The 24,313-nt window shown below is 43.4% G+C and overlaps 1 protein-coding gene across 1 annotated transcript; it reads right to left on the minus strand.

The window, feature by feature from the left end:
* Positions 1–1,390: 1,390 nt before the first annotated feature.
* On the minus strand, positions 1,391–24,087 carry LOC308164375 (putative ATP-dependent RNA helicase TDRD12; the record flags this gene model as incomplete). The annotated part of the gene is made up of 17 exons (XM_080538479.1): positions 1,391–1,462; positions 2,426–2,582; positions 2,871–2,971; positions 4,834–5,032; positions 5,231–5,403; positions 5,517–5,605; positions 6,625–6,836; positions 7,035–7,216; positions 7,401–7,482; positions 7,667–7,881; positions 9,212–9,351; positions 9,460–9,577; positions 10,194–10,322; positions 12,918–13,045; positions 13,535–13,688; positions 14,003–14,188; positions 24,046–24,087. The coding sequence occupies 17 exons, from the start codon at positions 24,085–24,087 to the stop codon at positions 1,391–1,393; spliced, it is 2,379 nt and encodes a 792-aa protein (XP_080394605.1).
* Positions 24,088–24,313: the final 226 nt, after the last annotated feature.

Below are 24,313 nucleotides of genomic sequence, written 5' to 3' on the forward strand. Positions count from 1 at the left end.
CATCAAAAGTTAATACAGAAATCTGGAGGAAGATAATTGAACTGAGAACAAAAACTGATACATCTCTAAATGTATTATTTAATCATAATATATATTTTTAAAAAAGAATTGCACACGGCCCCGATTTTGTCGCACCGCCGAATTCGATTCCATTGTTTTGAATGAGACAATGCACACGGCGTGCGATGCGATTTTGTCGCACGATAACATTCGATTCTCCATTCACACCCACTCACTTCGGTGGTGTGAATTGAGAATCGAATGTTGTCGTGCGACAAAATCGCATCGCACGCCGTGTGCATTGTCTCATTCAAAACAATGAACGCCGTGTGCATTGGGCTATAGACCATCACATTTTTTCCACAGTGTTTGAGTGTGCGGATGCTGTTATTTTGCACTCAATTGATACTCTTCAGTTCCAGCACCTCAGCAAAGTCTGATCATGGATGAGCGGTGGTATTTTCACTATTTGTATTTTACATTTTTTTTTAAGTGGTTTCGCTTTGTCATTCTGGGGTATTGTGTGTGGATTGATGGCAAATTATTTTAATTCAATCCATTTTAAATTGAGGCTATAACACAACAAAATGTGGAAAAGGTGAAGGGGTCTGAATACTTTCCAAATGCACTGTACATTATATTACATTCACAATGAACACTTTATTAGGAACACTATACTAATAGCCTAAATTCTTCATGGCATTGATTGCACAAGATGGAATTTCAATTGGATCTAACTCTGATGATTGACATGGCCAGTCATTTCTCACAGGATTCTGCAAAGCACCTTTCTCAGGACAATCACCTTGAACATGGCGTTTTAGTTGCATGGGCAAGTCGGTCGCCTCTCAGGAACACTCATGGATTTGTTGTGTGTGTGCACGCGTGGGGGAATTAATTCTCGTTAGCTGGGTCTTAACCAATTCAAATGCTTAAGTCTTAAAAATGTGTCTGTATTCCTCTCTCTTTATGATATGTGAGGAGAAGAAGAGTGTTTTAACATTCTGAAAATGTCCAGTTAGTCTTTTACTGTATATCTGAACCAGACTTAAACTATTTAGGATCTCTTGCGTCCTTGGCCTCCAAGGCTAAAGGAGTTTGGCAAGCTGAACAGTAAAGAGAGAGCTGGATAAAGGTTGGGGGAAACACAAAGTCCTCTGAGGGTTCCAAGGCGATATTTCAGGGCAGACTGATGGGGGTTCTGGTTGAAGTACTCAGTCGCTCTCACTGCCACTCTCTGACCTCACATAGAAGTCTTCCCCTCCCCCGATCTCCTCGAAAAACAAGCGACCTGGTGACAATCACAAAACAAGGTGATCCCTGAGAGATTATTATCAGAGTGAATATCTTAATACAGCAGAACAATACAACAAGTCTAGTATTAAGAGATTTAAGTCTTAGCATTTGGAATCTCCTCTTCATTGTCCTCAAAATGATCAAAGTCCAGACTTACAAAAGAGCTCTGTTGGACGACATGATACATTTTCAGTATCTTCACACTACTACAATGATGAACCAATATCAAATAAAGCAATGTCAATTCTGTATCAACTAGTACTTATTTTCTGTTACAGTGAACATAACTCTCATACCAACTGGATGATTTTCATTTGGTCACAAAGCAAAGTTGAATATCCATAACAGGACTGAGCCCCTTACGTGCCCGAACCCAGTTTTCCTTGCATGACAATTAAGCAGGGATTAGGACTGCCCAAAGACCAAAAAAATAAAACATTCTGAAAAAATAACTAATATATTGTCCTTTTTAACAAATACAGGTGCTTAACACTCATGTGTGATGAAGAGATCCAGAATAGAAGTTTTCATTCAGCTTTTGAGCCACAAAAATATTATTTTACATGAGGCCTATGCAAAGCATGGATGTGTGATTACAGTCCTTAAAGCCTGATGTTGTGTATACCTTGGTATTTCAAGTGACTGAGAAAATGTACTTCTCTGGACATCTTATGAGCATTTTGCATCCACTGAATTTCAGAAACTCACCCAAGACTAACCCATCGAAAACGTACGTTTTCACCAGAAGGTGCTTGAAGTGTTTATTAGGACCTCTTGTTCAAGAAAGTCGTTTCTTTTTGTGACTTGATCTGGTACAGACACTTTAACACGTCGTGAGCTTAGAAAAGGTTCTATCTCCGTTTAGGGTAGTTCAGAGATATTGAGCATCAACATTTTTACATTCCATTATGTTTTGTGAGATGGAACCTTTGTATTTTATGAATTACTAACTCAAAAATGTAAACATTTTAAAAATAACACCACACAGGCATTAATAAACACCTAATGGATCAAATTATGTAAAAAACTCAATTTTGACAAAAATGGAGATAGAACCTTATAATTCTAACGTCACGACGTGTTGAAGACATTGTTGGGTGAATCAAGAGATTGATCACAAAGCACTTGCCTTCTGCTTGAGCAGCATCTTCCAATCTCCCCGGTCCTTCTTCATCAGCTGTATGACTGGCTCATTGCACTTCACCTCCCAGGAGCAGCTCTCAGCAGCGATGGGGCCATGGAGCTCCAGGTCTGCCCGGTACGGTCGCTCATTAACAGTGGCACTACTGAGAATTATATAATCAATAATAATAATAATAAAATCAATTACGCAATAAATCAGTGCAGCGTCTACTATTCCCTTTTCCACAAAGACAGCATTGACGGTGACATACACATCCATCTGGAATGTGTTATTATTTAGCCTGTGAGGCAAGATGGACCTAAGACGAGTCAACATGTGGAGGAGTGATGAACAGGATCATACCGTTCGTTTCCAATGAAGAGAGAGAACAGGTTTCAGATGTCCAAACTGACATCTAAACATTTTTTATGTAATGTCCTGCATGACAAACCTGAACACCACTCGCTCAGAGGAGAATTTACATCTCTGTTCCACAGAGTTGAGCAGCATTACTCTCAGAACGACTCGGTCGTCTCTCTGAAACCACTTGATCTGTGGGTGGAAACTGACAAAGACATGCACACAGTATACCCGTGATATACAGACTAAATATAACTTGGTATTCTGAAATAGGCAAACAAATATTCAAGTACCTTTTTACAGAGTCCTCTGCAAAGGCTTTCTCAACATTTATGACCTGCTTGCCCTCCGTCAAATTACCTAAATAGGACATATCATATTCAGTGATAAGACAGCCCTCATAGTCGTCAATAAAAGTAAATTAAAAAACAGCATGGTAGACTAGGCATACATTTAAGTGGATATTGTTGATCAGTTTCACAGGGTATCATTTCAAGCAAAAATATTTAATAATATGGCAGAAATAAATATGTGGCTCATAGGTCACCACATTAAAAACACCAGAGAGAGAGAGAGCGAGACATTGATTTGAAAGCAGGGTTGCATGCAAACAATTATGTTTTCATACCATTTTCACATGGGGGTTGGACTGCGGAAATCCATTCTTTGGGAGACAATCCTTTCAGGCCAGTATTCCTGCAAGACAACAACAGTCTGGTGAACATCACATGTAGATGTGAGATCAAGGCACCACAGAGAGGACATGACCAGTAGTTCACTATTCACACTTCCCATACAAACTCTAAAAGCACTCAAACGCGTCATGGGGTAAAGCTGCATAGAGTAGTGAGAGAAAGCACAACAATCAAACATTGTTTAACCAAACATGACTTTTTATTTGTCGCAGCACATAGAGTCGCGTGTGCGTGGCAGAAGTGCTGCTGCACTTTGTCGCGTCTTCACTACTGGAAGTGTTTCTACTGCGGCTCTACTGCAGAGCTGCTACAGCCAGCCTTATCTTTGTACATTGAGTTTGCCTTTGATAATGGCTGTCAATAATATCCTGTTTAATTTCACTTCATTATAATCTGGGTTCAGTCTGCTGTCATCCATCCTTAATGAGCGAAAAGTGAAATGGTTATAAGCAGAAAGCAGTCATGTCGTTTTTGTTTACCCTCTTTCAGAGCAAGAGTACTTAATTACCTCAGCAACACCTACTATAGTATAATAGTACCTACAGGGCTTTTAGCGAAAGTGTTGATAAAAAAAAAAAAAAAAAAGGAAGACTATTTATAGGTAAACTGTAGTGTATGTTGCTGGTACGATAATGTTCAGGTGGGCCCGTATGGCTGCTCTAACCCATTAACATGGGCTGTATGGCTGCTCTAACCCATTAACATGGGCTGTATGGCTGCTCTAACATATTAACATGGGCTGTATGGCTGCTCCAACCCATTAACATGGGCTGTATGGCTGCTCCAACCCATTAACATGGGCTGTATGGCTGCTCCAACCCATTAACATGGCAGCCGAAATGAAACTCACACGAGCCGCTGAGGTTGACGCAGCCAGTGAAATCTAGCCCTTAGTGTCAGTTTTTGACGCCCCTTCTCTCTGGGCAAGAAGAAGAAACAAACCTCAGTGTTTCAGTGGCGTTTTTCAGGTTGGCTATGAGGCTGTTCCACTGCTGCATCTTTGTGTTGCGACAGGTACTGGGGCCTCGCATGGCTCCGGGGAAGCCAGGACCTCTGTCAGGGCCTGGGCTGGTTCTGTCAGGACCTGGGGTGGGTCTGTCAGGACCTGGGTGGGTGGATCTGTCAGGACCTGGGATGGGTCTGTCAGGGCCTGGGTGGGTGGATCTGTCAGGACCTGGGGTGTGTGTCTGTCAGGACCTGGGTGAGTGGGTCTGTCAGGACCTGGGATGGGTCTGTCAGGGCCTGGGTGGGTGGATCTGTCAGGACCTGGGGTGTGTCTGTCAGGACCTGGGTAAGTGGGTCTGTCAGGACCTGGGTGAGTGGGTCTGTTAGGGCCTGGGTGAGTGGGTCTGTCGGGACCTGGGTGAGTGGGTCTGTCAGGACCTGGGTGAGTGGGTCTGTTAGGGCCTGGGCTGGGTGTGTCAGGGCCTGGGTGGGTGGGTTTGTCAGGACCTCCTGGTGACAGTGCAGGCTCTTTATGGCTGCTCTCATCCGGTGGGCCAGGGTCTCCTCGGCAGCCTGCATCCTGTCCTCCAGAGTCACCTCAGAGCCCTCCGGCCTAACATGACACACACACACACCCACACTATTAATGGGGAGCCAGTGAAGTGCTCTCAGCAACTATTGGGGAACTAGGTTGAGATTGAGAACGACAAATCTCTCTATCATATAGAAACGAAATGCCACGGGTCCCCTGACGTGTTAGGAGGTCATTAGGATGTCTGGTGTGTGTGGTGCTGGAAGCCTCATCGCTCACCCCAGGCTGTGAGTGACCTCCCCAGCGCCGGCGGGCACAGCCCCCCGGCAGAGCTCCTTCAGCAGGTCTAGGTGGTGCAGGTTGCTGGTGCCCATCCCCGTGTTCAGGATCTCGGCGTGGACGTTGTACTCGTTTATGGATATCTTCAGGCCTGGCAGACGGGTGGTTCTCACCTACAGACATGCCACACAAGGGTTAGGCTAGGAGTTCAGTTGACTTTGAAATGAAGTAGAGATAACTCTGGGTCATCAAGTTGCTATAGTGCTAAGTGTAATGTAAAGCCTACCATGGGATCAACAAAGACGGTGTTTCCCAGACACAGAACGACCTTGGCTTGGTGATGCAGGCCTTTGATCTTCTGACTGAGGAGAGATGGTGAGCCCAGAGTGGGTAAGTTACACCCTTGGAATGTCATTGTATGATGTTCTTCTACAGCAGGGGTAGCCAACACGGTGCCCGCGGGCACCTGGTCGCCCACAAGGCCAACGCTGAAGAATATAACAATGTTTGCGTGACTGTGCAGGCGCAATGCGAGAGAGTTTTTGCAGGGTGAGATGTCTGCAGATGAAAGTAAGCAAGTTGAAAGGTTAGCAAATATAATTGCTGAGTGTTCTGACAGAGAACGTTGGTTCAAATTGGTCGTTATTATTGTGACTAGAAAGTGTCTGATTATAGTTCCATGGTGTGAATAGTGTCAAAGAACTAGCAAGCTAGCTAGCTGGTCTGCTCATCTCCTTTGCTCATCTCTGTCTCTTTTGTACATAGATTTGCGAATCGTGATACTCGAGTCCTGTGACTGAGAGTCGTGAGAACAGCCCAGAAGATCACCGGCGCCCCCCTCCCCTCTCTGGAAGAGCTGTACAACACACGCTGTCTCAGGAAGGCCTCCAAGATCTCCAGGGACCCAACCCACCCTGGGTACGAACACTTTACCCGGCTACCCTCGAAAAGGCGGTTCAGGACCATGGCCGCAAGGACAAACAGACTGAAGAACAGCTTCTACCACAGGGCCGTCCAGGCCCTGAACACAGCAAAGACCTAGGTTCTGGGCCCTGGACAGTCTGGACGGATTGATGGCAGCTGCTGGACTGAAAAAATCAGGTGTAGTGCTGAGGCACAAATATGTACATTTCAAGCCTGCAAACTGCGACACTTTAAATAAATGTGCAATAACACTATGTGCAATATGACAACCCTAGTCGTCTATCTGTACAGTATAGTGGATAGTGTACATAGCCTTTATTTATGTAAACCAGCTCCTTCCCTTCTTGTGTTTTTTTTAAAGTTTTTTTTTTTCTTTCCTAACACCAGGGGAGCCACCCCTCCTAAATTTCGTTGTTTGGTACCTGTACTGTAGCAATGACAATAAAGACCATTCATTCATTCATTCATACTGACCTTGGGGTTCCAGTCCACCTCAGCGTCGACGGGCTTGGCCCGGCACACAACCATCTCCACGGCCTGGGGAGGCAGGCTGTGGAACTGAGCAGGCAGCTGCAGCAGCTGGTGGGCCTTCGTCTCCTGCTCGCGCCCCTCGTCCAGGAACGCCACCGTCACGCTGGAGAACAGACACCCGGCCGCCTCTGGCACCGAGGTCACCCGCACTCTGACAGAGACGAACGTCAGAGCGGGGAGACGGTTAAGTCTCTCAGAGGAGCCGCCTCTTTGTTGTCTAAGCACAGAAACACACTCAAACGGGACTTCTCTCTGAGTCACCCGATTGTTGACATTGAGAACATCGTTTCATAGCTGAAATTTGTTCATTTGTATTCATGTTGGGTTTGGTGGGGGGGGGGGTTCTGACCTATGATAGGCTTCTTCTTCTTGTACTCCATAGAGGCCTCCCTCTAGCACCTCCTTGGCATACAGCTTCTCCTTGGCGTAGTGAGAGACCATCTCTGCAGCCAGGCTCTCATAACAGTCGTCTTTGTTGCTCACAATGCGGCCATAATAGAGGGAAGCGGTCTTGATGTGCAAGGGCAAAACCTTGGATGACAAATAGGTAAAAAAGGGAAATATTGCGAGTGTACATACACAGATAAGCATGTTACAGTTAGAGGTTCATCTCATTGTGGAAGATAGACAAGCACCCACTACCACCCAAATAATATACTCTGAATGACATTTGGACCATAGTCAAACATGTGGTGAATCATAAACTATGATTCACCACTATAGTTCCTGAGTCTTGATGAAGTGGGCGGTCCTGTTTGGGGCTGATGCTGTGTCGATAAGGACAAACACTACTGTCCCTGCAACAGAAAGAAAGTAATTAAGCATTACAGAATTCAGTTCCACTTCACCTTTCTTCAGACGCATACCTACGAGCAAAATAGCCAAATCCAGGGTTCAGCTAATTACAGTTGCATCTTAGCAGATTATTAATGTCAAATCAAGTACATTTTAGGTCAATCCGTCCATATTCTAAACACTGACTTGCAGAAGCCGAAGCTCTTGAGGTAGCTGCAGAAGGGCCTGTCAGTCTTCTGCTCCTCCTTGGCCTGCAGGACTCCCTGGGCAAAGTGGAGCAGCTCGGGGGGCAGCGATGCCTCGGTGCGCTTCAGGTAGCGCATGACCCCGATGACGTGACGGGCGTTCCTCTCAGACAGCAGGAGGACTGACTTCAGGGGGTGGGATGCACCCTTCTTGTCCTGTTGAAGAAAAGCCTTTGGTGAGTCCAGACAGCAATCTTGAGGTTGAGAAAGCATACCCAATACAATCATGGTGCTGGGAAATGGGCCACATTTCTCAGACGTTTGCAAAGCAACAGGTATAATACCCAAATTAAAAGACCTGTGAACTGGGGGGGCGCTAGTGAGTAGTGGATGGAGTAGACGTGCTTTCGAGAGCTCCTCTCCGTTCTGCCCTTATCCATGATGGGCCGTATCAACACGATCAAGATGGTATCGCCCCCTAGATTTTTTCTATTTATTTCAGAATCTCCCAATCTTCCTCACTTCAGCATTTTTTAAGAAGTTGGACTCCATTATCTTTCCATTTGTTTGGGGATATAAAGCTCATCGCATATCGAAAGCACATCTGCAAAAGTCCAAAACTGAGGGAGGATTAGGCCTTCCTGTATTTCGTAACTATTTCTGGGCAGCCAACGCTAGGGCTTTGTCTTACTGGCAATGGGGTTTCCCAGGTGAGGCCCATCTGTATCCACTGACCATCTGAGGGAAGCCTGGTCCTTAATATCGAGGTGACTGACGACAAACAAGGTTTAGCTAGAATCCAATCTTGATCAATTAATGTCAGGTACAAATTGATCCAATTCAAAGTCATCCATAGACTCCACTATTCAAAGACATTACACCGAATTTATCCATCGGTTTCTCCACTGTGTGACAGATGCAAAAATGCAGATGGGTCTCTAGCGCATCTTTTCTGTCTCGGTCCTCATTTGCAAAAATTCTGGTGGTTTTCCAGGGTCTATGGAAGGGACATTCCCCCTGATCCTGAACTGGCACTCTTTGGATGTTCAGAGACTGCTTCCAAATATACGCCTGAGGAACGGTCGGAATGAATGACTGGTATTGTTGCTGCTAAGAAAATTATTCTATTGGATTGGAAATCACCTCCACCTCCCTGCTTCCAGAAATGGCTCTACGGATTAATCAGTATCATGCAGATGGAGAGAATACACTTCTACAACTCTAAAGTTCCCAATAGATATTTGAACATATGGGGTCCAATTATTGACTCTGAATGTGTATTCAAATGTTTGATTATATCCTGTAGTGATGCAAGCCTGTACACTTTTTTATTTTTACTTTTAAATTTTACTTGTACCCTTGTAATACCTGACGATGTTGCATTTTGGGAATTGCTTTGAACCAAATCATACTAGACATGTATGCCTGGCAGTTTGTTGTTTGTTAGTTCGTTTGTTTGTTTGTCTTGTGTATAAAATAAAATAAAAAAAGACCTGTGAACTCAGTATGCTTGTGAAAGGAGTGGAGGGTAGCTGGTCTGTCCTACCTTGTCAGAGAGGTTCTGGAAGTTGTCAGACATGCAGAACAGACGGCTGCCAAACAGTTTAGGGGAGCTTGGGAAGCCGTAATGCACGACACACGTAGCATCCCTGATGCCCACGGCCTTCAGACACTCATTGGTGGTGACTGGAATACAGGGGAAATACAGGGAGACATTTGTTGAAAGTTATCAATAATATGAAATTGACAAGATTTAAATGTCAAATAATTAATTGATTTAATTTACCCAGATTCCCAGAATGACATGAGTGCCAAGTCCAATGTCCTTCCTCCACTGCTCAATCACAAAGTCAAACTGGTATGTTAAACCCTCATGAGCTTTCAGGGAGAATGCAGATGTGCTGGTCACACCCTGAATGACAGATACAAGGAGGGAAGATCAAATAGATGTAGTTAAAAACATGTATTAATGTTTGGTGACAGTGTTATGTAGGAAAAATTGTCCAATAGAGTTATTCTGTGATATTGTTATCATTTTATACTACAGTTGTATGAGTCGAGAAATGTGTTGACCAAATGTGACAATATGAAAAATCCAATAAAATACAGATTATATAAAATAAAATAAAAACATGTATTAATTAATGACCAATTATTATTTATGTATTTATTATACTTCTACAGTACTTTTTCTCCAAGATAGTGATTTATATTTTGCATGACAAGATACACGTTTACAAAGGTAAATGCTAAACTAAAATGGCACAAACTAATTGTTACAATATTCAGGAGACGTGTAGACATCGGCACAGTGAGCAGACATACGAAATGGCATAACAATCACTGGTCAAATGGCTGAAAAAAATGCCTTTTCAATGGTAGGCATAACAAAGCCATAACTAGGCAACTGGTGATACATCAATAACAACAATGGTCTTTTGGTTCTTCCACTACCCCTGCAAAAGACAGTCTCCCAATATAAGGTTGCAAAAATGAAAAAACCCTCTTCACACAGGAGAGTGTTGTACCTTAAAGACATGCTCGACCTCCTCTGCAGAGTTAGCGATAATGAGGGTCTTCTGGACCACCTCAGGGTTGAAGTCTAACGAACCAAGCAGCACTGAGATCTTTGTGCATTCCAGACACAACAGGATCATCTGTGGGGAGAAAGATGAGAGGGAAACATAATCTCAAGTGATTGAAGACTGTAAGATTTAACCAGGAATAGCAGATTTTTGGGGGGATCTGTACACCAATTGATTATGCCAAATAAAGTCTGTTTATGACAACACTAGGACACATGGGGTTTGATAGTTGTACCCAACTGTCTTGTGGAGACCCTCTACCCCCATAACCCTTTGATACCAGGACCCAGTTTGCCTTGCATGAAATGAAACTGTGATTAGGACTTCCCAAGGGATAACATGTCTGTCTTTTTTGTACAGATATAGGCAGTTAATACCCACGTGTTTTAATTCAGCCTTTGAGCCACAAAAACATTATTTTACATGAAGGCCTAAGCATAAATGTGTGATTTATAAGCGAGCGCTCTACCATTCCTCTCACAAGGCCAAAGTGATCTCAAGAGCCAAAGGTATACTTTAACCTGTGTCCTTCTTAGTTTATGTAGGAGCTATAAAAGTATACTGTATTCTGTGATAGCAATTCGAGAATGAAAATAACAGTGATGGGTTTGAAGAAAAAAACTGTCTGAAAGCAAGAAGCAGACTTCTTCTAGTCTTCGGAGACTACTTCTCCGCTTGCTGAAGTACTAAAAGTCGGAACAGCGCCACAAAACGAACTAGTGGTCGAAGACATAAGAGTTTCAGAGTAAAGCGGGGTACACACATACGGATTTTCTGCGATTTCAGCGATTTTCGGAAGTCTGAAAACAACAGAAAACGCCCGGTTATCAGATGGATCTTAACATTTTCCTATAACAGAATCCTGGGGTGTGAGGTGTGTTAAGAGTCAATCTCTCCCGGCAACCTGCTCGGAAAATGGGCGTGGCCGACAATCGTAAATGTGAAATGCGTTCAATACTTCCGACCAGAAATCATAGGGTTGCCAGATTGTTTAGTGGAATTAGCGGTTTTAGACTGTGGTTAGGGTGGAAAATGTCATTCCCATCTGGCAACCCTGCTCGCCAATCAGGAAGCGAGCTGACTAGTCAGGGTACTACGTTAGATAATAATAACTTTATTTGTATAGCGCTTTTCCTGCAAACGTTGCGGCTCAAAGTGCTTTAATCATTATATAATCTTAATTTAATTATTTTGTAATTTAAAGGCAATATTAAAAGGATGGGTTCACGCGAGATTTCTGGCTTGGGGAACGAGACTCTAGAGTCCGGAATCTGTCGTTCCCCACGCCCATTTTCCAAGCAGGTTGAGAGTTGAGAGTTGATTGCACAATTGAAGAGAATTGACTCTTAACACACCTCACACCACAGGATTTTGTTATAGGAAAATGTTAAGATCCATCTGACAATCGGGCGTTTTCTCTCGTTTTCTGTCGTTTTCAGACATCCCAAAATCGTGCCAAAACCGGCCAAAAACTCCTTATGTGTGTACCCCGCATTACACACAAAAAAGAAAAAAGGAAGAAGCGGGGGGAGGAGGGGTGGGGGCGCTCTCTGATTGGTGCATCTGGGTTGCCAGATGGGAATGACATTTTCCACCCTAACCACAGTCTAAAACCGCTAATTTCACCAAACAATCTGGCAACCCTATGGTTTCTGGCCGGAAGTATTGAACGCATTTCACATTTACGATTGCCGGCCACGCCCATTTTCCGAGCAGGTTGCCGGGATAGTTGATTGCACAATTGAAGAGAAGTGACTCTTAACACACCTCACACCACAGGATTCTGTTATAGGAAAATGTTAAGATCCATCTGATAAAGCGGGGTACACACATACGGATTTTCTGCGATTTCAGAGATTTTCGGATCTCTGAAAACAACAGAAAACGACCGGTTATCAGATGGATCTTAACATTTTCCTATAACAGAATCCTGGGGTGTGAGGTGTGTTAAGAGTCAATCTCTCCCGGCAACCTGCTCGGAAAATGGGCGTGGCCGGCAATCGTAAATGTGAAATGTGTTCAATACTTCCGACCAGAAACCATAGGGTTGCCAGATTGTTTGGTGGAATTAGCGGTTTTAGACTGTGGCTAGGGTGGAAAATGTCATTCCCATCTGGCAACCCTGCTCGCCAATCAAGAAGCGAGCTGACTTCGTCTTAATAATAATAACTTTATTTGTATAGTGCTTTTCCTGCAAACGTTGCGGCTCAAAGTGCTTTAATCATTATATAATCTTAATTTAATTATTTTGTAATTTAAAGGCAATATTAAAAGGATGGGTTCACGCGAGATTTCTGGCTTGGGGAACGAGACTCTAGACTAGAGAGTCTGGAATCTGTCGTTCCCCACGCCCATTTTCCGAGCAGGTTGAGAGTTGATTGACAATTGAAGAGAATTGACTCTTAACACACCTCACACCCCAGGATTTTGTTATAGGAAAATGTTAAGATCCATCTGATAACCGGGCGTTTTCTGTCGTTTTCAGACATCCGAAAATCGTGCCAAAACCGGCCAAAAACTCCTTATGTGTGTACCCCGCATAACCGAAAATCGGGCCAAAACCGGCCAAAAAATCCTTATGTGTGTACCCCGCATTAGTGAACTCCATTCTAAACATCATAAAATCATGTCTCTCTCTCTCTCTCTCTCTCTCTCTCTCTCTCTGACCTCGTCTGGGGCCTGTGAGTAGAGCAGATCCACCTCGTCCAGCACCAAGTGACACAGCCGCAGGAACATAAAGCAGTTGAAGGCCATCAGACGCACCAGGCTGAAGGGAGTGGTCACAACCATCTGGCCTGGAGACAGAAGGGTTAGGGAATGAGGGAATGACATATTCAAATATCCAACAATATACTATACAGTCAATTGTTGGAATTAGGTATTTTTGCTCTAGACCCAGGGTGCCCAATCTTTTTTGAACCAAAATCTACTTTTCAAGTAGCCACACACACACACACACACACACACACACACACACACACACACACACTTCCCAGCCTGCATAGTAAACGCACAGGGGTTAATTGCCTTGCCACATGCAAGCGCCCTCCTGACCTTTCTATTGCAAGCCGGCCTCTCTAACCTCTAGGCTACCGGCCTCTCTAACCTCTAGGCTACCGGCCTCTCTAACCTCTAGGCTACCGGCCTCTCTAACCTCTAGGCTACCGTCACCCCCACCGCCGCCCCCCCCAATGTTGTAATTCAACCCCCCCCCCCCAAAAAAAACAATTTCTATGACTTCAACTAGAGCAAGTCTAATAGAGCCCCCGAGACAGTAGGCTTACAGTTCTTCTGGATCTTGATCGTCTTGGCTTCGTCCTTCCCTAGTCCCACCAGTGCAATCATGGGGTGAAGGGACTGGGCAGTCTGGCATTCCTCCAGCCGGTCAAACACAGTCTGGGCCTTCTCCCACCCCGGGCACAGGATCACTGCTATGGGCTGGGGGGGGGGGGGGGACGACGACACCAGACGACAACAACAACAACAACACATGGGTATCTTCACTCACCACTTGATCGTTTTACTATGGATTTGTAGTAGTCCAGAAAACAGCATCTAAAAAACAGCCTTCTGATAGCATGGAAAGTACTGGAGTTGGAACAATATTGTTCTATTGTACATATTTTAGCTAGTTTTAGGCTAGTCTGTTAATAACACAGACACTCCTACATTGACACTATGGAGACAGGCTTGAGCTTCCATCCTCCAGTCTGGTGTGTGTGTGTGTGTGCGTGTGTGTGTGCTGGGCTCACCCCGGTGTGTGAGGAGAGGGTGCTGTAGCCTGAGGACAGCTGCATGTGAGCCAGTAACGGGGGGAGGTAGGTGAGGGGCTCGTCTGCGCTGCGGGAGATGAGGACCGTGTCACAGCCCCGGGCGACTGCTGGCCAGCAATAGCTTTCAGCCACCGACGGCCTAGTGAACTTCTGTCTCACTAGGATCTGGAGAGAACACATATGACACATTCTAATGCTTTGGTCCTCATGTCGGGATCCGATGTAATGATCGGACTTTTCTTTCGAAAAATGTGAATAAATTTCCGCGTTGTTGAAAATCAATGACACACACGTCGCTAGTCAACTAACACAGCTTGTTTTGTGAGCCTGCTAACAATGTAAAGTAGTGTTATAGTTAACTAGATAGCAGTGGAAATTACTCACCGGCAATCCATTGCCTTGCAGTATTTTGGCTTGACTAGCGAGTTTGTGTTGTGATTCTCAACAACGTTGAAACGTAGTGTTTCAAAAGAAAAGTCCGAACACTTTGATTGGTTGCCGACATGCAGACCAAATGATCAGACTGTGTCACATATATTATACACATTCGTCACCACAACATCTGACTTAGACAACTGACAATCAATGAATGTGATTTCACATCTTCCAGATCACATGTAGAAACCCTCATTCAATATTTTTATTAATATCAAATTGTTACAGCCGTAGGGTGTTGCAGGGCTTAAAGTGGGAAAAAATCCTGTGCCTGAAACTTTTTCTTGGGGAGGGGGGTCACAGTTTGAGATATTGGGAGAGCGGGTACAGAAGACAGCTTCTTGTCTCAATGTTTAAATGCATTAATACTATTTTATAGTCAATACAAAATATATGTCTCAATGTTAAAATGCATTAATACTGTTTTATACTCAATACAAAATAAAATAATATATTTAGATGTCTTTAAAAGAACAAACTGATTAAATCACTTAAGGCTAAACTGATTGCATCACTTATCAAGCCACTATCACTATAACAATAGATCAATAGATCTACATCAAGTAGAATACTGATGACTAGTGACCAGTCAAGACCATTGGACTCCAGGATATCTTTGAGCTCCTGCATGAGGGCTGATGAGTTGGCGATGTTTACTTTCCTGCTGACTAGGTGTTGTGTTGTTACTTTGGCCAGATCCTAAAAAACTCGAACAAGGACATTGAGGATTTTGTCCATGTTAAGATTAGTAGCTTTGTCGATATTAATTGAAAACGTTGCTTTTTTAAGCTTTTCACACAGCCGTTTTTTCAATTCCGGGACAAAGGCCATGTGTGTTTAAATAGCTGGCGTGCTGATTGGAAACGGACAGCTTTGTCAGTGCATTTTTGTCTTCTGATAGCTTCTTGCACAAATCGACGAGTGGCTGAGCCATTGTGAAAGACAGATCATGTTCAGCTATAAACGCGCACACTCGGATCTTTTGCTCGCAAACACGGTCGGCTATTGAAGATGAAGTGGTAGGCTACCTGTAGCCGTCGCTCCCGGCAAGGTTGTTGTATAAGCAAGGTTTAAGAAACTTGGCTTCCATTTTAATAGACTCTTACTAAAGTTAGCGAGATAGCGGGCTGCTAAAAGCGAACGTCTCTACAAGCTAAAGGCCAATGCACACGGCGTGCAATTTTTGTTGCACCACAACATTCGATTTTGAAGTTTGAATGGAAGTCTATGAGAAAATCTCATCCCAACGCACACGGCCCCGATTTTAATCGCACCGCGAAAATTCGATTCCATTCGTTTTGAATGGGACAAAGCACACGGCGTGCGAGTTTTGTCGCACTGTCAAATTTTGCAAATTTTGTAAAAGTTTGTGGTGCGACGGATTATTGCATCACAATGGGACAATTGGGAAAACTTCAACTGGTCTATCTAAATTAATTGAGTCACTCATAACGGGGAGAGAGACCACTGGAGCATACATTTTTGACTGTCTCCTTTTTTTCTGAAAGAAATTATGCAGTCTCACAATGAAAGGAGAGTTCAACTTGGTCAACAGTTGAGGCTGTAGTGTACAGGAGGACCGCTCCAGACAACTTACTTCAGGTTGAACAGACAGGAGTTTGACGTGGATCTGGGAGAGATTGGAGGCGGAGCGGAGACATTTCGGAGCTAGCATCAAAACACTAGTCTATTAGGGTACTGTACTGTTATAAACTGTTTAATAACAGCTTCCAATACAAACGGAACCAAATTAATTGTAACAGTTGTTTGTTTCTACCTGGCCCTGGCTCACAAACAAAGAGGTGGCTAGCTGGCTAGCTAACATTTCGGAGCTAGCATCAAAACACTAGTCTATTACGTTACTGTACTCTTATAAACTGTTTAATAACAGTTTCCAATACAAACGGAACCAAATTAATTGTAACAGTAGTTTGGAAAACATTAGTGTAACATACATAATACATACATGCAATTTCAAAGTACACATATAGTGTTGTCAGGGCTTGACATTAAGCTTTTTCAGTGAATTTATCTATAACTTTGCATACCTGCATTCTTATGAATATGTTGGTTTTGTTTTTGATGAAATACGTGCTTTAGGGAGGGTATTAAGTTATTTAACATGATGGCATATATTACATGTGAATAAAATATTACTAAAAAAGTATTATCATTGTTGTTATTTGTATTTTGTACTGTGCAGCCAAAAAGGCTATCGTAAATCTTTTAGCAAGTACGTTATTTATACTTATAATATATACTATACTACAGGTGCTGGTCATATAATTAGAATATCATCAAAAAGTTGATTTATTTCAGTAATTCCATTCAAAAAGTGAAACTTGTATAATGTATACTGTATATATTATATTAGTTTACTCAAAGATCTACGATAGCACGGGGTTGCCAGATTTCTAATCTAGCACGACTGAATGACCAGCCAAATTGTACACACGTTGTATAGACACTGTCCACTGAAAACCGGACATCTGGCAACCCAAAATGTATATTTACTCTACTGTACGTGTATGTAATTTACCGGTAACCTGAATGGATGAAATGGATGACGAAAAGCTCATAACTTGTCAACCAGTCAACCTGACATCTTCAATTGTGGATGGAGCAATCATCTATTTTAACGGTTTGACAGTCAAGGGCAATATATGAACATCACCATCAGCCAGCCACTACACCTAGCCCACAGCTGCCACTATACACATTACTAGATCTACGAATTACTGCATACATGATTTATTTCCGTGTCATGCCACATAGCTACACGGCCCATCTCACATACAAGATGCCTATATTACATAATAATAACAATCGAGCATGTAGGCACAATATTGTAGCGCGAACGCAGGAACATTCGCTGCCGTGTAGTGGTGAGCACCCGGTCTTGCTGATCGCCCCTTGTAGTGGAGTTGTGTGGCGTCCTATGGCCTCGTGTCGGCCCGTATGGTTATGCTGTGGCTCGATATGAGCGTGTTTCTATGTGTGGCTTTATGAGCGTGCTCTGGCTCCAATAGAGCGTGCCTTTTTTGTACACTGTTTGTAATGGTAATTAGGGAAACCAGCTCTAACTTATTGAACTATGCCGTCCTCCGAATCTATGTCCGGCTGACCATCGCCCATAATAATAAAGTGGCTTTTATAATACACCTTTCTGGCTGTGTGTTTTGTGCGCTCCCTCTCCTGACATTTTACCAATACCCCTAAATCAGGGGACCCACATATTTTATCACAATATGTCCAGTTGTATCTTGTAGAAATTGTGGAAGCAAGGCAAGCAATATTGGTAGAGCCTATTGTAATCAGCCTGCCTGGTCCGACTACGTAACAATAAAGTAACAATTGAGAATGGAATGTTGTGGTGCAATAAAATTGCATCGCACGCCGTGTGCATTGGGATGAGATTTTTTATGATTTTCTCATAGACTTCAATGGTGTGAGTTGAAAATGGAATTTTGCGGTGCAACAAAATCGCATCGCACGCCGTGTGCATTGCAATCGAATGTTGTGGTGCAACAAAAAATTGCACGCCGTGTGCATTGGCCTTAACATTACACTCATTCAAACTTCTTAAGGCCCGCCCCACTACTCTGCCTCCGATTGGCTAGAAGTCGTTGGTTGGCTTGAGCAATGTGATACCATTGGTAGGCGGAACTGTCTCTTTGCTGAAGATGACTCTTTAAATTACGATGTAAAGAAATAGCATGTGATTTTATTTTATTTTATTGCTCAAAATTCCCCCGTGCCGCCGGAGAACTTTAAGCCCTGCAATATAGCAACATTCTTCAGGATTTCATGCACATTCTACAGCCAGAGACAGATTACATTACATTCTTGTAGCACCTGAAAATGAGAACCCCATATTGCTGCGAGAGACAGACAAGACAGACAGACACCACAGTCACGCAGAGTTCCCCAACCCTCCATAATGTTATTAATATTTTTTCCTACTCCCTCCACCCTTCCTCCATCCTTACGTTTGGTTCTTGCTCTGGAGCTCCTGTAGCTCCGCTCTGGGCTCCAGCTCCTGTTCAGCCTGATTTCTTTTCAGCTTCTCTAAACGATACTGCAACTGGTAGATTTGGGCTTCTATTAAGGGGGGGGGACAATTAGAATGCAGGAAGCTCAGTATAAGTAGTAGCACCTGGAGATATAAAAGCAATTTTCATACAATAGCACAAATAAAATCAACCTGATGGATTGCTTAAATAGCAGAGAAATGCATACCTCTCTATGTGATAGTGGTGCTACTGTTAGCCAATTCTCTCTCCAGCTCATCCCTCATGTCTCTCTCCTGGGACAGCTGCCTCTGCAGCTTCCTCAGTCTGAACTGAGGAGTGTTCATCAGATCCTGCAAGGGAGAGCTGAAGAGCATACAAGTATTTGCAAAAATGTCTGCAGTGTACAGTACATGGGTGATTTAATTCATCAACACTAAATTCAAATGTAATTTGGCAATACCCATGCCTCGGAACAGGCAATGTACCTAGAGTCTGAGTTGCCGTTGTACCCATTTCAACACCCCCAAAATGACATGATCACAGTAAATGGAAAAGTATACCTGACTGAGGAGGAGGCCACAGTGTGGAGCTGCATGAACTGGACCCTCTGTTTGCGGTTGAAGACAGGCGACTCATCATCCGTGAAAGAGGAGGCACTAGACCCCCATCTACTAGCAAAGGCTGAAACATTTGAGAGAGAGAGAGAGAGAGAGAGAGAGAGAGAGAGAGAGAGAGAGAGAGAGAGATACTTGCTGTTATTTCAGAACTCTGTGCAGACCACTGCAGGGGCAGTGTTGTTGAAATATGAATATGAAACACAGAAAAATGTTGTGACTTACTTTTCCTTTTCTTCAGATACTTCTCCAGATCACTGCTCACAGAGGCCGTTCTCGTCGTCCACAACAAAGCGAAGCATGGTGACAAGCTCAAGCTAAGGGATAAGGAATGAGCCACTTATGTATTTACAAATATAACTTATAAATGACATGCTACAGTATGGAACTGTCATTTAAAAACTGCTTTAAATGCTGTGGTTACTTAGGTCTACAATAATGAGGCCCTGTCCCCTACCTCAATGTTATGCCCCAGTGTGTGAAGGGTATAATGATCATTATACACAGCATGGTGGAGCAGCAGTAGAACCACCTGAGAAAACACAACAGGTATGATTGAGCACACAGGGTGACCCCACTAGTAGTAGCGATGCTCTAGTTCTGTCCAGTTCTGTCCGTGAGTGTGGATTACAATTCTGAAACTTGGTCTGTGTTTGGTCTGTGGTGGTTGATATTTCTCAGATGCATTAATATGCTTGCCTTGCTGTGGGATCATGTGATGTTATAAGGGATTGGGACAGTCAGATTGTGCCTGGAAAATCAATAACTGTCATTTATGCAGTGATAAAGCAGATACCTTTGATAGCTCCATCTCTAGGTTTACACCATTACTGAGATTTTCCCAGGAGACCATAGCTCCGTGGTCTGAACTGTACCTGCAGTCTCCTGAAAAATAGATAGAAGGAGAGACATGTGGAGAGTTATGAGGAAGACTGACGGAGAGAGGGAGCTGGCCATCTGGGGAAATTAAGTAAAAGACTACGGCCCAAATTACACTGGAAGCGTCAACCTCGCCTTACCTCAGCGGCGTGTGAGTTTCATTTAGGCGCCCATGCTAATGGGCTAGAGCTCTCACGTGCACCTCATGCTGGCTCCTCCGACTCGCTTGCTATAGAGTTGGAGTCTCGCCTATTTTTCACGTGTGAGGCCGACGTGAAAATTATCTTAACCAGCAACATAGACTACAGTTTCAATGTCTACATCTAAATATGTCAAACTTTTTTTTAAATCAATACTTTCGCTATCTGTTTCAAAGCAGAAACCCCAGGTAGACTATAATCATATTATGTTAATAAGTTAAAAGAACATCATTGCCCATGAAGGGCAGTATTTTTCCAGTGATTTCTCCCTCTCTCTCTGTGTTCGGTAGTTTGGTTATTCTCTTGCCACGGCAACATTGTGACATACATTTCCATCTTGCTTATGTTGAGATCGAAGTCGCATGAAATGACATGTCGTTGGCACGATCGCAAAATATTAAAACCAATAACATTCCTGTGGAAATGGACATGCTCTGAATAATTTGTCCACTACTCTTTCTACCGTTCTCTCTCTTGCTCACACACACATACACACTTTCTCTTTGCTTCTCTCTGTGTTTCCCTGTCTGTGTGTGCATGACTGCGTTTTGCTTATAACCATTGCACTTTTTGAATCGCTCATTAAGGATGGATGACAGTAGAGACTGAACCCAGAACTATTCATAGTGAAATAGTTTGGACTATTGTAACGGTCTCCTTTCTGGTCTTCCGAAGAAAGCGATTGGCCAGCTGCAATGAGTCACAGCGAGAGTTTTAACCAAAACAAGCAGACAAGCTCATATAACTCCTATTTTAGAGACTCTACACTGGCTTCCTGTTAAGTTCAGGATAGATTTCAAGATCCTTCTGCTTGTTTATAAAGCTCTCACTGGCACAGCACCAGAATATCTGAAAGACCTTTTGCTAGCATATCGGTCCAATAGAGCTCTCAGGTCTTCTGATGGTGGTTCTCTGTGTACCACATGTACAAAAGAAGAGATTTGGTCAATCTGAATGTACAAAGATAGGCCTGGCTGTAGCAGCTACGCATTAGAGGCGTAACAAAAAACATGGGCAGTAGGGAAGACAGAAAGTTCTGCAAAATTCTGCCACGCACACACAGCTAACGCAGACAGTGTAATTTGGGCATAACAAGGTGCAAGGCATTTGTATTTTGAGTGGACAATCTAACCAGACAGATTAACCTAAACTGCTTCTCTTATCCTTGAAAAGTAGTTAGATAAGTAGTCAATTGCACTTGGAAAAGACTGCAAATGAAGCTTAACTGATTAAGTTAAGGCAACGTATTTAGAAGTGTGCCCCACCTTGAAGGAAGTCAGAGAGCAAGCTCAACCGCGCCTGAATGGGCTGGTCCAGGCAGGACTGAGGGGTCTCCACTCCCTTCCTGTTAGGGAAAAAGCTATGAATGAATGAATGGTCTTTATTGTCATTGCTACAGTACAGGTACCAAACAACGAAATTTAGGAGGGGTGGCTCCCCTGGTGTTAGGAAAGGGAAAAAAAAAATCACAAGAAGGGAAGGAGCTGGTTTACATAAATAAAGGCTATGTACACTATCCACTATACTATACTGTACAGATAGACGACTAGGGTTGTCATATTGCACAGTAGTGTTATTTCACATTTATTTAAAGTGTCGCAGTTTGCAGGCTTGAAATGTACATGTTTGTGCCTCAGCACTACACCTGATTTTTTTTCAGTCCAGCAGCTGCCATCAATCCGTCCAGACTGTCCAGGGCCCAGAACCTAGGTCTTTGCTGTGTTCAGGGCCTGGACGGCCCTGTGGTAGAAGCTGTTCTTCAGTCTGTTTGTCCTTGCGCCCAAGGTCCTGAACCGCCTTTTCGAGGGCAGCCTGGTAAAGTGTTCGTACCCAGGGTGGGTCGGGTCCCTGGAGATCTTGGAGGCCTTCCTGAGACAGCGTGTGTTGTACAGCTCTTCCAGAGAGGGGAGGGGGGCGCCGGTGATCTTCTGTGCTGTTCTCACGACTCTCTGTAGCGCATTTCTCTCCGCTGTTGTGCAGCTGGAGAACCAGTTGCAGATGCCGTAGGTGAGGATGCTCTCCACTGCACCGCGGTAGAAGGTCACCAGTATCTCCTGCTTGCTGTGTTCCTTCCTGAGGACTCTCAGGGTGTATAGCCGCTGTTGTGCCTTCTTGATGGTGGCTTTTGTGTTGTCCTTCCAGGTCAGGTCATCCCGCATGTGCATCCCCAGGAATCGGAGGGTTGAGACTCTCTCCACGCTCTCTCCGTCGATGAGCAGGGGCTGGATCTCGGACTTTTTCCTCCTGAAGTCTACGATGATTTCCTGGGTCTTTGACTTGTTCAGCAGCAGGTTGTTAACCTTGCACAGCTTGCTATCAATAAAGACAAGCACAACACACAAGATCATCTGCAGATACATCAGAGAGAATGGAAGCCACACACATCCCCCCAAAAACACACATACTGTGTAGAAATGTCTACCCTACACATAGGGTGCAGAAACTTGGGCACCCCTGGTTTTAATGTCTGTTACAATTAATCTCCAAGTGATTGAAAGCAAACCTGAAAGTTAAACATGACACCTTTCCGCACATTTTAAAGAAAGGTTTCTTTTTATTTCAATGTTTTGTTTTTCTCATTTCTCATTTTTTAAAAAGGAAAAGGGCCCTGTGCAAAGGTTTGGGAACCCTTTTGGATTATTCTTTGTTACCTTTTGAGAAGATGATTCAGTCGTTAGGGCTTCAATGAGTCAGGTGAATATAATTCCAGGGTTGAACTATATATTCTGAAGTAACTCCATGCCTTCTAAAGCCTGACTGTGGTGGCTGTTGTGTCTGGAGTTAAAAACCATGGGTTCCTCTTAACAGTTGTCCAAGGATATCAGAATGAAGAGACAGTTCACTTCCACCATCAAGGAGAAGGCTACAAAAAACTCTCGCAACGTTTCAAACTACCCATTTCCACTGTCAGAAACATCATGAGAAAATGGAAAATAAATGGAACAATTGAAGTCACGGCAAGATTTGGAAGACCAAGAAAAATGTCAAATAGAATGGCCCGAGATCTGGTGAGAAATGCTCAGAAGAGCCCACACATCACTGCAAAAGATCTGCAAAAAACAGTAGCAGACACCGGTCTAGTTGTTCACAGGACAACAGTACAGCGTACCTTAAACAACAAAGACCTACATGGCAGAGTTGACAGAAAGAAGCCTTTCCTACGACCTCAACACAAAATGAAGCGTCTGAAGTATGCAAAAGAAAACCTTGAGAAACCTGAAGCCTATTGGAACAATGTGCTTTGAACTGACAAAACCAAAATTGAACTTTTTGGCCACAACCAAAGAAGGTATGTTTGGAGAAAAGGGTGAAGCATTTGTAGAGAAGAACAGAAAGACTCTTAGCTGGCTACAGGAAGCATTTGCAAGCTGTTATAGTTGCCCGAGGAGTAGTTACAAAGTACTAGCTGACAGGGTTCCCAAACTTTTGCACACAGCCTTTTTCCTTGTTTTATTATTTTGAAATTGTAAAAAGAAAAATCTAAATTAATCTTGCTTCAAAATGTGATGAAATGTGTCATGTTTAACTTTGTACCATTTAGAGCTTAGGTTTGCTTCTTTTTACTTAGATATTAATTGTAAAAGGCATTTTGACTAGGGGTGGCCACATTTTTGCACCCCACTGTAGGAATTTAATGTAAAATATAACCAAGCACATTCGCTTTACTCACAAGTTATGCATTAATCTCAGCAACAACAAGCCATCTTGTAACTGATTGATTTGTAGCAATGGTTGGTCCAATTTCAAGCTGTTGATCTGGAGATGAGAAAAAGGTTGGAGTCTGCATGAACAATTATCAACTACTAGAGCTTGCTAGCTATGGCCTGTGCCATGTCATATCAAATAGTAAGCTACAGAATTGAGCCTAACTTCTTACTTACCCACTCCAACAGGACCAACACTTTGTCTTCGTCTAGTTCCATGTTCACGACTATCGTCCACTACCAGGCTAAATGGGGAAACATGTCAACACAACAGCAAAAAAGAACAACATGTCAGTCCTGATACACACTTTCCAAGTGCAGATAACTAGCTCCGTATTATCTCGCAACAACATTTTAAATACTAGCTAGCTACTTTAGTAGGCTAATAGAATAACAATGGTAAACACAAAGTATGTAGCTAGCTACCAATGACTTAGTTAGACGA

The sequence above is a fragment of the Nansenia antarctica genome (genome assembly GCF_963989245.1).
Source record: "Nansenia antarctica genome assembly, chromosome: 8".
In the NCBI taxonomy this organism is placed as follows: Eukaryota; Metazoa; Chordata; class Actinopteri; order Argentiniformes; family Microstomatidae; genus Nansenia; species Nansenia antarctica.